This window comes from Dasypus novemcinctus, chromosome 12, assembly GCF_030445035.2.
Source record: "Dasypus novemcinctus isolate mDasNov1 chromosome 12, mDasNov1.1.hap2, whole genome shotgun sequence".
Lineage (NCBI taxonomy): Eukaryota > Metazoa > Chordata > Mammalia > Cingulata > Dasypodidae > Dasypus > Dasypus novemcinctus.
Window position 1 is genome coordinate 85259762 of NC_080684.1, and position 13904 is coordinate 85273665.

Below are 13904 nucleotides of genomic sequence, written 5' to 3' on the forward strand. Positions count from 1 at the left end.
CATGTGGCTTCAGGGCCTTCACGCCTTTGCACATGCTGCTTCTTCATCCTACCAACATCCACTCCTCCTTCCTTAAGCCCAGTCTTATCCATCTGGTTCATGTTAGCTCATGTAATATTCCTTCCTCTAAGAAGGATTCCTGGATTCCACCCAGGTAGAATTAGGCTCTTCCCCCTCCTAGTTCCCATGATTTCCTATAAATGCCACTTATCACAATATACTGTATTTGTTTATTTTCTTGCCCAACTTCCCTTCAGGTCATTTTCCATGACAAAAAAAAAAAAAAAAAAATTACTTTGCAGATCTTTCCCTCATTTAGCTAACTAACCCTTTGAAATCTTCAAGTACATCTCTGAAGTCTCATGCTAATCTACTTTTCAACTATGTCCATATTTCATCCTTGTAACACTTAGTAACTATTTACCGTATGCTCTTTATCCTCTCTGTGCTGACTGCATTAGTTATTTTGTGTATTTTTAGCATATCCTCTCCAGCTAGACTACAATTTTCTGAAGGACAGGCACCACTTTATTTCATTGCTTTCCAAGGTGAAATGGGAGGGCAAGGCTTCTTTCAGTGGATAATATACAAATGGCCAGCACATTGCCAGGTAGACAGTTTGTGTTTAAAAATTCTTGTTTATTTGCTAATTTAATTTTTAAATAAGCTAATATATTAAAATTACTATTATGGTGCCAGAAACATAGTAAACCTCATCTAATATATTTGTTTCCGAAAGCCATATAACCATTTTATCTTAGATTCTTAAATTAAATGGAGATATTTACATCATCAGGAGTTGTGCTAAGCAACACTGTGTAACCAGAAGTTTATCCAGAATGTTCTCCCACTTACTCTTTCAATGCTCTTTTCTCCTTTTCTTACTCTCTTCTCAAAGCTCCCTCCGCTCTTGAAAGCTTTCCTGCTTGACCTGTTCTGTCCATTTCCTTGGCCCTCTCCTCACAGCACTCTACTTAGTTAAACCTCCCTCAAATGTGCCTTAGGATCTGAAATTACCTTTTCACTCTACCCATGTAGAGTTTACCTGCCTTGAATTCCCCTGGAAGTCCTACTGCCAAGCATTTACATAGCCAAATTCTCTCCAGGACATGAATCACTACTAATACGAACATATCCATTTTAAGAGGAAGACATTATGTATTGACCCAAAAGGAATGATTCTCTAAGAGCGTCATTCCAAACAAGCTGGCACCTGGGCAATACTTTGGGAGCAGCAGCCTCTTCTTTGCATTTCTCAAACATACTCAGGGGTTTTGTGCTTTATGGCTGGACATTTATGTATCCACTGAAAGGCTTGCCTTCACATCCACTATAAAATAAATCAATCATTTACCAAGAGGTCTACATCATTTCATTAAATCAAACAACCTGAGTATTGAAAGGCTTGTAAAAAGAAGTGAAGTGCTGGTACATGCTATAACAAACATGGATGAGCCTTGAAAACATTGTGCTCAGTAAATACGTCAAACACAAAAGAACAAACATTGTAATGATTTCTCTTACATGAAATATTTAGAATAAGCAAATTCATAGAGACAGAAAGCAGAATGGTGGTTACAAGGGTGGAGGTGGTGGGAATGGGGAGTTTTTGCTAAATGAGCATGAGTTTTGCTTAGAATGGTGAACACAGTCTGGAAATATATAGTGGTGAAAGTGACACAGTATTGTCAATGTACTTAATGTCAAAGAATTATCCACTTAAAATGGCTAAGATTTTTATGATATGTATACCTTACCACAATTTAAAATAAATTTTTTAGAAAATCATAACTGAAAACCCTAGCAGGAAGATTATATTTGCAAATCATTGCTGGTGCTAAAAAATCTGGAATCTTTAAAACTGAGCAACAAATAGCAATTATTCAACACATTTAGATCATTGTAGCTTTTAGTCAGTAAAGGCTATACTTCAAAGAGCATCGAAGCAATATTTCTTCGATAACTATACTTTTCAATTCAAAGGTTTTTCAGTTGACAAACACAAGTTTTCATTTGGCTAGATCTGGTGTTTGGTAGAGTTAACCTGTAACAGAAATTACCAAGACTTCTCCAAATCTATACTTAAGGCAGAAACGTCTATAGAATATAAGAAAATATGGTGCTTTTCACTATTGCTGAACAAAATATTATAACCAGAAACACAGGCTCTACCTATTTCAGAATTAGGCAAAAAGTGTTGAAGACAAGACAAAAAGTAACTGGAGTTCTCTGTCACATAACTTTGAAAAATGGTGACATTATAACAAGCATAATTAAATACCTTTCAGGGCTGTATATTTGAAAAGCACTAGTAGAAAATGGCATTTCTGTGGTTGTCATCAAATTCGTTCCATTGTATGTGCTGTTACAGCCATAGGTTTCAAGGCTTAATGGCAAAGTTCTCTCAGGAAGTGGAGGATAAAGCTGAGCTCCAATTCCAACCCACAGAGAAATGGCAAATCCAGCCATCAGACCAACAAATGCTCCCTGCAAAACAAAAATGCCATTAAAAGAAAAATAATAGTTTGCTTTGAGATGCAAATTAGCAGTAGAAGGTTAAACTCAACAGGGTCCAAACCAAATTTACCACTTTCCCTCCTAAAACTGCTCCCCACTCACAAGATCCCTGCCTCTTGTCAAGGGCCGCCTAGACCCTGGTCCTTCAACCAGCCAATCACGAATTCCTGTCTGTCTTCCTTTCCAATTGCCTCATACTTCCATTCCTTCTACTCTATTTCCATGGCCAGTACTCTGTTCTGGCAGCCTCATTTCTTCACACATGAAAAAGTACAACAATTACAAGGCTGACTCCTGGCCAATTGTTCCTTCAGTTTTTATTTATTTCATCTGTAAAGAAACAGCATGCCATATGAGCAACAGACTATGAAAAAGAAAGCATGCAGAGTTTCTCCCTGTACTTATCAACATACAAGGTTGTAATTGTGCTGCAGGATAATTAAGGGAAAAATAGTAAGCAGGTTTTACAAATGACTTCAGTAGCACACACAGCCAGACCAAGTATTTCCAGAGGTAAATGGAAATGGAGAGAGGAGAACTTGACAAGTTGTTCCCTCTGAAGACATTTGACTTTCCAACCTTTGGAAGACTCAGGCCCCTCCCTTTTCATTGGTAAAATTTTCTCCCTCATTTAAGAATAGTGATCAGAAAGGGAGTTTGAGCTCCAGGTAGAGAGGAACAGGAGGAATAATTAAGGTAAGGGGAAAATATAAGCAAAATCAGAGGAGAAAGAAAAGATTGCAGGTTGACGGGAGACCAAGAAGGCTATTGACTAGATCAACAGATTTACGTTGGGAGGCAAGGACTGTAAGCTCTTTCATTAAGCACAAGTTCTCTGGGTTCAGAAGGCTTTGTTTCTGGTACCCCAGCACTTACACAGGGCTGGGCATATAGTGGGCATGTGATAAATACTTCTGAGTAACAAAAGGCTGGAAGGGTAGGGTGGCTAGTTATTGACAGATGAGACTTACACTACTCTCGGCATTACACATCTGGATCAAAAATCCACAAATCTATATATCCTCTGAGGGCAAAAACATTCAGTGCTCTCTACTCCTAGGACAAGACTCAGCACACTGAATGAATTAATGAGCAAATGAAAGAGAGGGAGGAAAGGAGAAAGGGAGGAAAGGAGAAGGGGAGAAAGGAACAGAGACAAAGGAAGAGAGGGAGGGCTAGAGGAAAGTCCACTCTCAGGAAAGGGTTCATAGCCTATTGGTGAAAAACTTGGATATAGTAAAAAGAGGTACTTCATACGACAGGAACAATAGTACCTTATGCACCCCCCCACCCCACCCCCTACCCCCAGGGACATGTTAGACCTAGTCAGCTACAACTCTTCTGGGGGCATTTCATGGTAACAATCAATATGAAAATTTTAAAAAATTTTTAATGTTTCAGACACTCAACCAACCACTATATATTTCATAATGTAAAAAGTCTAGCCAAAACGTCAACATTCTGAGTTGGAAACAACCCACTCTCTTTCACTGTGATTAATTTCTACCAAACTAGCTGAACCAGAGGGCTTTCTCCTGGCTTACAGAAAAACTATTTCAATTTCATTTATTCCAAACAATATTTAGTATTCCTAAGCATAGATATAGATATATATATTCCCAATTCTGATCACTACTTTTGGGCTAGAACTCCATTGTGAGAGCCACAGCTTTATATATCAAGAACAGAAAATTCTGTCCAAGGTGATGAAGATATTATTGCTTTTTTTCGTTGTAATCTGCTTGTTAAAAGAAATCCTCAGCTCTATAACCTTTAAATCCCTCAAATACAAGCCTGTCAGTTTCCTTCTTTAAATCCTAGCTATTAATTTTTAAGAAGGAAAATAAATGCACAAAAATGTTGCTCCTTTAGTTGTACTATGAATTTTTAAAATTGCTGGATATTGTTCTGGCATTTCCATTTACCATCACATATGCTAAGTCCCAGTTCATAGTACTTTATTGTATACCCCAGCAAAGTCAATAGGAGTAATTTGTAATCAAGAAAAGTCACTGATGAGAGATCTCAAACATCTTTACAGTTGAGAAAAATTAAAAGTTTGTACTATCGTTGGGAAAATAAGTTTTACATATATTAATTCTTTATACTCACAATTGGATTTGCAAAGGGAACCAAAATGCCCAAAGCAAACAAGCCCAGAAGTGGTCCACCGATCATACCAAATATACTGAGTGCTGCCTACAAAATAATTTAAAAAAAAAATAGATTAGCAATCTCACATGCAAAGTTAAAGTGGCTCCAAGTAATTTCATCAGAATTAGGATTTAAAGTATGGATACTGACGACAAAGGAAAAATAGTTATTGAGTAGGATGTGGACTCAAGGATGTGATCCTAAGGACTCAATTTACAGCTTCTCTCAAAGCAGAGTTCAGTAGGTAGTGAGATTCACTCCACTACAAAATGAGAAAGATGTCATGCAATCAGTGAAGTGAGCCTTGACAGTGTGATCTATGAGTTGCTTTGGATGATTTACACCCAAAAAGGAACTAACAGGATATTAGACATGGATTAGATATGAAACAAGGAAGAAATGGTTTGGAGTTATGATGACCCTGCAAGAAGATATTTGGGAGAAAAAAAGGGGCTGGGAAAATCAACAAAAATAAGAGCTGCAAATAATTAGGTGGAATATGGAGGAAAGCTCATTCAGAGTTTTATTGGTCATTGTTTAGGTGTGCGGGGTAAAGCTTGGTTTTTTGGACCTATATTTATTCATTCATATAACAAAGATTCACTCACATTATTTTAACAAATGGTATGCCCTAAGTAACAACTAATCAGAATGGACCCAAGCTTAGGACTGAAGCAGGATTCTGGCCAATCACCACTTTGCCCAGCATTACCCTTTAAGTTTCTGCACCATGGGGAGGTTCAGAAGTTGCAGAAGTGGGGTCCAGGTGGCCAGGAAAGTTTCAGGGAACTTGAGGTACTCAGATAAGTGCATATTTACTAATTAGTACATTCCACTGAACTTATTAAATGCCTACTTATAGGCACCATATATTTGATATAGTGTTGAACAACACTCGATTATCCTCACCTTCATGAAATTTAAATAGTATTTAATAGTAAACAATAGTATTTAAATAATAGTATCTAAATAACTGCTATTAAAGACTTTAAATAACAGTATTTAAATAACTGCAATAAGTATGATACTGAAGATGATTAGGTAAGTACAAGATGCTCTAGGAACATTTAACAGAGGGTAACTCATACTTACTCAGGAACAGATGGAGTCTCTTTGAATAAGTGATTCTTAAATTGAAACTTGAAAAATAATAAGATTTAGACAGTTGAATAACTAAGAGGGGGAAGTGCTTCAGAGAGATGGAAGAACATGCTAATGCTAGGACACTAAAGACAGCGTAGTATAGATGAGATTCAGAAAGAAGAGGGTATTCTAAAAATCACTCTGTCCTCTCAATCCCAATGCCTTTGAAGAAGGAAGGGTGTATTCCAACACCCTGAAGTTCTCTCCAGCAATAAAGTTAGCAAAAGCCACAGTGGGTATAGTGCTGTTCAGGTTTTTAAAAATGCATTTAGCCATTTCCACTTCTGGAAAGATGGCGAAGATGTACTTTTCCCTATTTCTCTTGCTAAGTAAAACTAAAAATCTAGGACATTGTACATAAAACAAAGAAAAGAAGAATTTGAAAGTTGGAGAGAAGAAGGTAGACTGGTTATTGGAGAGAAGAAAGTAGACCAGTTAGTAACCTTGGTACCACAAGAATGATCCAGGGGTGAGTTCTCTGAGTTTTCTTTTTGACTTATTTGTCTCAGACTTGGAACTGAAGAAGTGGACAACTGAGAAATGGCAAAAGGCACAGACAAAAAACCTCCCAACAAAAGTCAGCTTCTACAGCCAAAGGAGCAGAAAGGGCAGCCTAGCAAGACTGAGAACTTTTAGACAATAATTGTTCTATTCAAACCAAACACCAGAGAATAAAATGTGGTCCCACCAACAACCATGTCAGCAAAGGCCAAATAAGGAGCCTAGATTTCCATCCCTGCTGACATGTAATGAGGTACCTCTTCCCTCTAGGTGTCGTCAGAGGCTTAGTAAAGAATCAGGACATTCACCACTGCCTAGTGGCATTAAGGCCACCCTGTCCGTGGTGTCAGTGGAGACCACCATCAGTCAGCAGTAATAAGGAGCATTCCCTTTGATGTCAGCGGAGGCCAGGTGGGGAACCTGAACTTCTACCTCCATCTGGCAGTAATGAAGCAGCACCCTTTCTTACTCTGCCAAAGTGGTGTCAGGGAAAACCAGCTAAAACAAGGGGTGTAAGATCTAGAGTCTCATTATATTACATTAAAATGCCCTTGTCATACAAAGAACCAGGAAACGTCAAACTGAATGAATAGAAGCTGGATACAGAGAAGAGAGAGATGTAAGAATTATTTGACAAAAATTTTTAAGAAATTATGATAAAACTGCATTAGCAATTAAAACATGCTTCAAAGTAATGAGAAAAATAAGCCCCAGCAAAGAAATTTTTAAAAATCCACAAAAAAATAGAAGATATAAAGAAGAACTAAATGAAAATTTTAGACCTAAAAAATACAACAACTAAAATAATCTCAGGTCATATGGGCTCAACAGCAGAATATAAATGATGGAGAGGAAAAACACTGAACTAGAAGATAGATCAGTAGAAACTGTCCAATCTGAATAACAGAGAAAATAGAAAAAAAATTTAAGTGACCCTCCAGGACCTGTGGGACTATTATAAAAGATCTAACATTTGTGTCACTAGAGTACTAAAGGATAAAGAAAGCGCAGTGTTTAAAAGAACTCAAAGGAATCACAGCTGACCTTCCCAAATTTGGCAAGATATATAAACCTACATATTCAAGAAGCTGCACAAACCCCCAAAAAGATAAACCCAAATAAACAAATGTTTAGACACATCATAGCTAAATTTCTGAAAACTAAAGCTAAAGAAAAAATTCCTGAAAGCAACCACAGAAAAATGACACCTTATATATAGAGGAGATCATGACTGCAGATTTGTCATCAGAAACAATGGAGCCGGGGAAAGTGGCACGATATTTTTTAAGTGCTGAAAGAAAAGAACCATCAACCTAGAATTCTATACCCAGCAAAAATATCCTTTGGGAATAAAGAAGAAATCAAGATATTCTGAGTTGTAGAAAAACTAAGAGAATTTGTTGCCAGAAGACTTGCACTAAAAGGGTGGATAGAAGAACAGAAGAGAAATGGTTAAAGAAAGAACTTTAGAGCATCAGGAAGGAAAAGAGAACACAGTAAGTAAAAGTATGGGTAAATACTTCCTCTTGAATTTTCTAAGTTATGTTTAATGGTTGAAGCAAAAACTTATTAAAAAAAAAAAAAAGATCCAGGTTATTATCACCAACTGCTACTTTAACTAGTTATGTCATAACACCATCAAAATGCTAATTAGGTTGTCTGGCATGATTTGTTATTAAAAAATAAACCCAAGTTTCTTGTAATTGGGGAAAAAAAACTTATAACACTTTCTGATGTAATCCTATATGTATGTAGGGGAAATATTTAAGACAATTATATTATAAATGGAGGGAGGATAAAAAGATATAAAGGGAGTTAAGGTCCTTAAACTTCAGTCAAACTGCTAAAATGACCAAAAAAAAAAAACAAACCAGTAGACTGATCATTTATGTATATATATAATGTAATACCCAGAGAAACTACTAAAAATGTGATACTAAGGGGTACACTAAAAAACAATAGAGGACAGTGGATGTAGCTCAAATTGTTGAACACCTGCTTCCCATGTACAGGTCCTGAGTTTGATCCCTGGTATCTCCTAAAAACAAACAAACAAAAAAACAAACTCTCATAGGGGAGCAGATGTAGGTCAATAATTGAGCATCTGTTTCCCATATATGAGGTTCTGGGTTCGATTCCTAGTACCTACTTAAAAAAGAGAGAGAGAGCAATAAATCAAAATGGAATTCTAAAAAAATGTTCAAGTAATACACAGGAAGGCAAGAAAAAATTAAAAAGACAGAGCAAATAGAAAAGAATGCAGATGTAAACCTTAACACACTAAAATCTACGTGGTTTAAAACACAATGAAAAGGCAGAGATTAAGCAGGATGGATTAAAAATCACAACCCAAATTTGTGCTGTCCACAAGAAACTCACTTCAAATATAATGACATAGGCAGGTTCACAGTAAAATGATGGACAAAAGTATATACTAAGCAAACATTAATCAAAGGAAATCAGAGAAACTATATCAAATAAGTTAGACTTCATAGTAAAGAAATTTATCAAAGAGAGGGACATTATGTAAAGATAAAAAGTTTAATCCACCAAGAAGACACAGCAATCTTAAATGTATATACACCAAACAAAAGAGCTGCAAAATATGTAAACAAAAATTAACAGAACTGAAAGAAAGATAGACACACAAACTACATCCCTTTCCCAGCAACTGATAAAACAACAAACAGAAAACCAACAAGGATACAGAACTCAACAACACCATCAACCAATAAGAGATAATCAATATTTACAGAACACTCCACCCAGCATCAAAATACATATTCTTTTCAAGAGTCCATATAACATATGACATGATAGAACAGATCCTGGACAATAAAACAGACTTCAGAAAATTTAAAAGAATTGAAACCATACAAAGTATGCTCCCCAACCACAATGGAATCAATAACACTAGAAATCAATAACAGAAAATAACAGGACAGCTTTAAATACTTAGAAACTGAGTAACACACTTGTAAATAATCCATGGCTCAAAGGGGAAGCCTCAAAGGAAATAGAAAAATACAATGAACTAAACGAAAATGTAAATACATGATACAAAATTTGTGGGACATAGCTAAAACAATGTTAAGAGAGAAAAATTATAGCAATAAAAATACATATAAGAAAAGAGGAAAAGTCTTAAATCAATAATCCAAGGTCCCCTCTCAAAAACCTATGAAAAAAAGAGCAAAACAAACCCAAACCAAGCAGAAGGAAAGAAGTAATAAAGATGAGGGCAAAAATCAATTATTGAAAACAGAATAATGATACAGAAAAATCAATGAAACAAGGAGGTAGCTCTTTGAAAATATCAATAAAAGGAAGACACACACAGCAAGTGCAATGAGGGGGGTAAGGAGAAATAAACAAACAAACAAATAACACCAATTTTACATGATTTCTTCCAGAACATATTTACTTAATTATTTTATGAAGCTAGTATTACCAATTTATTTTATGAAGCTAATGTTACCATTTTACCAAAACCAGACAAAGATAGTACAAAGGAAAGAAAAACATAGGTCCTTTTCACCCGATCCTGGGACCTTCTGCAGTGGGAAAGAGGCACTCAATCTCTTACACCAGTTCAGCTCCCTGCTGAATCTCTTACTCTCTCTCCTCTGTCTCTTTTTTGTTGTTGTTGCAGCATCTTACTGTGCCAGTTGTCCAAGTAGGCCACTCCTGCATGGGCCAGCTCTCCATTTGGGCCAACTCACCACACAGGCCAGCTTGCCTCCACCAGGAGGCCCCGAGAATCAAACCCTTATCTCTCATATGGTAGATGGGAACCCAATAGCTGAAGCCACATCTACTTCCCCTTACCATTCTTATACTACATAATTTGGATGTGAAAGCCCATGTCATGAGGCAAGAAAGGAAAAAAAAAAAAAGGATACAAATACAGTTAGAAAGGAAAGAACAAAACTGTCCCTATTTTGAGATGAAATGATTGTCTATGTAAAAAATCCCAATAAATAATTTTTAATATGCCAGAACTAATAAATGAGTTCAGCAAAGTCATAGAATACATGATAAACATACTATATTTACTGCTGTATTTCTATATATTGACAATAAACACAGATAGACAAAAATGAAAAATACGCCACCAATCACTCAAAAAATGAAATACTTAGGTTTAAATCTAACAAAATATTTTTGTGCTGAAAATTACATAATGGTAATAAAAGAAATCAGAGATCTAAATGAAAAGACATAACATGTTCATGGATTAGAAGAACCAACATAGTAAAGATGTCATTTATATAATGCAATCCTAAAACGTAGGCATGTTTTGTCATTATAAGATTGTTCTAAACTGTGTGTGGAATACAAAAGAACTAGAATTATTCAAACAACTTTGAAAGAGAATAAAGTTGGATGAATCAGTGTACCTAAATTGCAAGATTATTATATAGCTACAGTAACCAAGACTGTACTACTGGCAAAGGAATAGACACATAGATCAGAATAGAGAAACCAGAAATAGATCCACACAAATATGCCCAACTGATTTTTTACAAAAGTGTAAAGAAAATTCAATAGAAGAAAACAGTCTTTTCAACAAATGGTGGATATCCCTGGGGATAGAGGAAAGAACTTCAATCTAAATCTCATAATTTATACAAAAGTCAACTGAAAATGGATCATGGACTTGAATATAAAACTATAAAATGTTTAGAAAAAAAAAAACAGAAGAAAATCCTTGAGATCTGTGGTTAGGCAAAAAGTTCTTAGACTTGACACCAAAAGCTTGATCCACAGAGAGAAAATTTGATTAGTTGGGCTTCATCAAAATTTAAAATGTTTGTTCTGCAAAAGAACCTATTAAAAGGATGAAAAGACAAGTTACAGAGTAAGAGAAAATATTTGCAAACCACATAACTAACAAAAAGGCTAGCATCTAGAGTATATAAAGAACTCTCAAAACTCAGCAGTAAAAAATCAGACAATTAAATTAGAACATGGACAAAAGATGAGAAGATATACAGATGGCATATAAGTACCTAAAAAGATGCTCAACATCCTTAGCCATTAGGGAAATGCAATTTGAAACCACAATGAGATATCACTACACATCTATTAGAATGGCTAAAATTAAAATCAGTAACACCACCAAATGCTGGAGAGGGTGCACCGTTCATACAGGCTGGGGGTGTAAAAATGGCACAGTCATTCTGAAAAATAGTTTGGCAGTTTCTTAAAACACTAAATATGCAACTACAATACAACCCAGCAGTTGTAGACATGGGCATTTATTTCAGACAAATGAAGGCTTATGTTCACACAAAAACTTGTACATGAATGTTAACAGCAGCTTTATTCATTTATAGCTGAAAACTGAAAACAACTTAGATTCCTTCAACAGGTGAGCAGTTAAACTGTGGCATATCCCATACCACAAAATACTATTCAACCACAAAAAGGAACAAATATTGATATATACAACTTGACCTAGATGAATCTCCAAAGAATTATGTTGAGTTAAAAAATCCAATCCCAAAAGGTTGCATCCTCTATGATTCCATTTATGTAACATTGTTGATGTGATAAAATTTACAGCAATGGAGAACAGATGGAGGTCGCCAGGGAAGTGGGTGTGGCTATATAAAGGCAATCTGAGGAATCACCGTGGCGATGGAAATGTTCTGTAGCTTGAAGGTATCAATGTCAATATCTCGGTTATGATATTGTACCGTAGTTTTGCAAGATGTTAACATTGAAAGAAGCTGGGGAAAGGGTATAAGGAATTTCTCTGTATTGCTTTTTACAACTGCATGAGGAGCTACACTTATCTCAAAATTAAAAGTTCAATTAAAACAGTGTAAAATATTTTAAAAAGAAAGAAAACAATTAGTGACCTCTGTTACTTGATACATCTACACATAGATACTGTAGAAAGAAGCCTGGAAGGGTGGTCACCTCAACATTTTTAAAAAGAAGGACTATTTAGTGATTATGACTCAAACCATTGGGGGTTAACTTTCACCTGTAACAAAGCTCCCATCAGGGACGCCAGGGCAGCCATTCCAATGCACAGGACTCCAAACAGCACACCTAGATGAACGACATAAAAGTTGGTATAAAATCCAGACCCAGAAAATTTGAATTCTCAATAGAATAAACTACCACACATTTGATTGAAAGAGAATAACGTGATTGTGGTGAAGAATGGCCACATACACCAGAGCCAGTAAAAAAAAAGAAAGGGGTGCTTTCTTACAGTATCAGTTCACAACAGGATTAGTTACAACATTACATTATATAACTAAAGAATTCCTAGAATTAACTATAGAAATATTAAAACCAAGAACTATTCTGTTATTAATCTAATCCTCCATGAACATCGGTCCACAATGGAAGGCTCAGATCTCTGTTTCCAGTCTGCCAAAATTAGATGCACTGTAGCTCCGCTCTACACAATAAGGGGTTGGGGGAGTGGTAAGGATTAATTTCTCCTAAGAAGTGGCAATGGCCACCAAAAGGAGTGGTTTGGACCTTTGGCCCCTCATAATTTGTCATCACCCCCAAGCGTGTCCTTACTAAGCTAGCCAAAGCAACTTCAAGACAAGTAATGTAATAAAGTCCCTTCCTACCAAATTGCTTCCCCCAAATCTCTATAAAAATTCTAGAGTCACCACTGGTGGTCAGATTATGGGATCATTTACCATCTTTTGACTTTCAGTATTTTCTAGATTTTCTCCAGTACATGTATTACTTTTTAAATTATAGAAAATTTAAACATAGAAAACTTAATTTTTTTGAGTTCCATTCTACAAAAATAACTTGAAATCAGTCAATATAATCTTCCAACTCAAATTTCAAAATACAGAAAAAAGTGAATGGGAAATTCAATCATCATAAAGTGCATTCTTTATCCCTGTCTACATATAATAACAGGAGTTAAAAATGCTGTTTGACTTAAAGTAAGGGGGAAATGGAAAAGACAAATGAGTTCATATGGCTATGAGTTTCTAAAAAAGAATCTGGAGGTTGTCAGAAGGATTGCCCTTATGCACACCTGAGCAGAGTCTCAGAGACAGATAAAGTAGATACAACCCCAGATATTGTTCCTTTTGAGGGCTAAAGAGACCCACAGGTTCTATGGTCATGGCAGATGGGGTTCACTGCCATGCCAGTTGGCCCTTCTTTGGAGCTGGTGTTTCTGCGTGATAGAGCTGGACTCAGATGGGATCTCTTTTCACAAGACTTTCATGCTACTTTACTAGAATTGTAGTTGGTGCTGGGGCTTAAGATATATCTAGGGGATTTGAATCTCTGGACTGCCAATATGATAGCCAGGCCCTGAGCCTCCATAGACTTCAGCTCCTACACTCTGATTTATTGGACTTCCTCCACTCAGCTAACATGGAGTTGAAGAATGTCAACCACCACACCATGGAGCCTAGAGTGCCTACAACTGAAAGCAGGAGGATTGCATCCAGTATCCATGTGGAATCTAAACCCCCTCTTGACATAGATGTGGAATGGACACAACGAAGCCAAGGTCCACAGGAAGGAGGAATACAGTAAGGATCAGAGTGGACTTAATGATATTCTATTCATGAACTATTGTGGTTAAT

The 13904-nt window shown here is 36.2% G+C and overlaps 1 protein-coding gene across 2 annotated transcripts in view; it reads right to left on the reverse strand.

Moving 5' to 3' along the window:
* The window catches only part of SLC5A8 (solute carrier family 5 member 8), a 54294-nt gene that overhangs the window by 9176 nt on the left and 31214 nt on the right, over positions 1-13904 (reverse strand). For both annotated transcript variants that reach the window (XM_058308607.2, XM_071219031.1), the window contains exons 10-12: positions 12311-12378; positions 4630-4716; positions 2282-2487 (exon numbers count right to left, since the gene is read on the reverse strand). In XM_058308607.2, coding sequence (XP_058164590.1) covers positions 2282-2487; positions 4630-4716; positions 12311-12378 — 361 coding nt within the window. The remainder of the gene's footprint in view (positions 1-2281; positions 2488-4629; positions 4717-12310; positions 12379-13904) is intronic.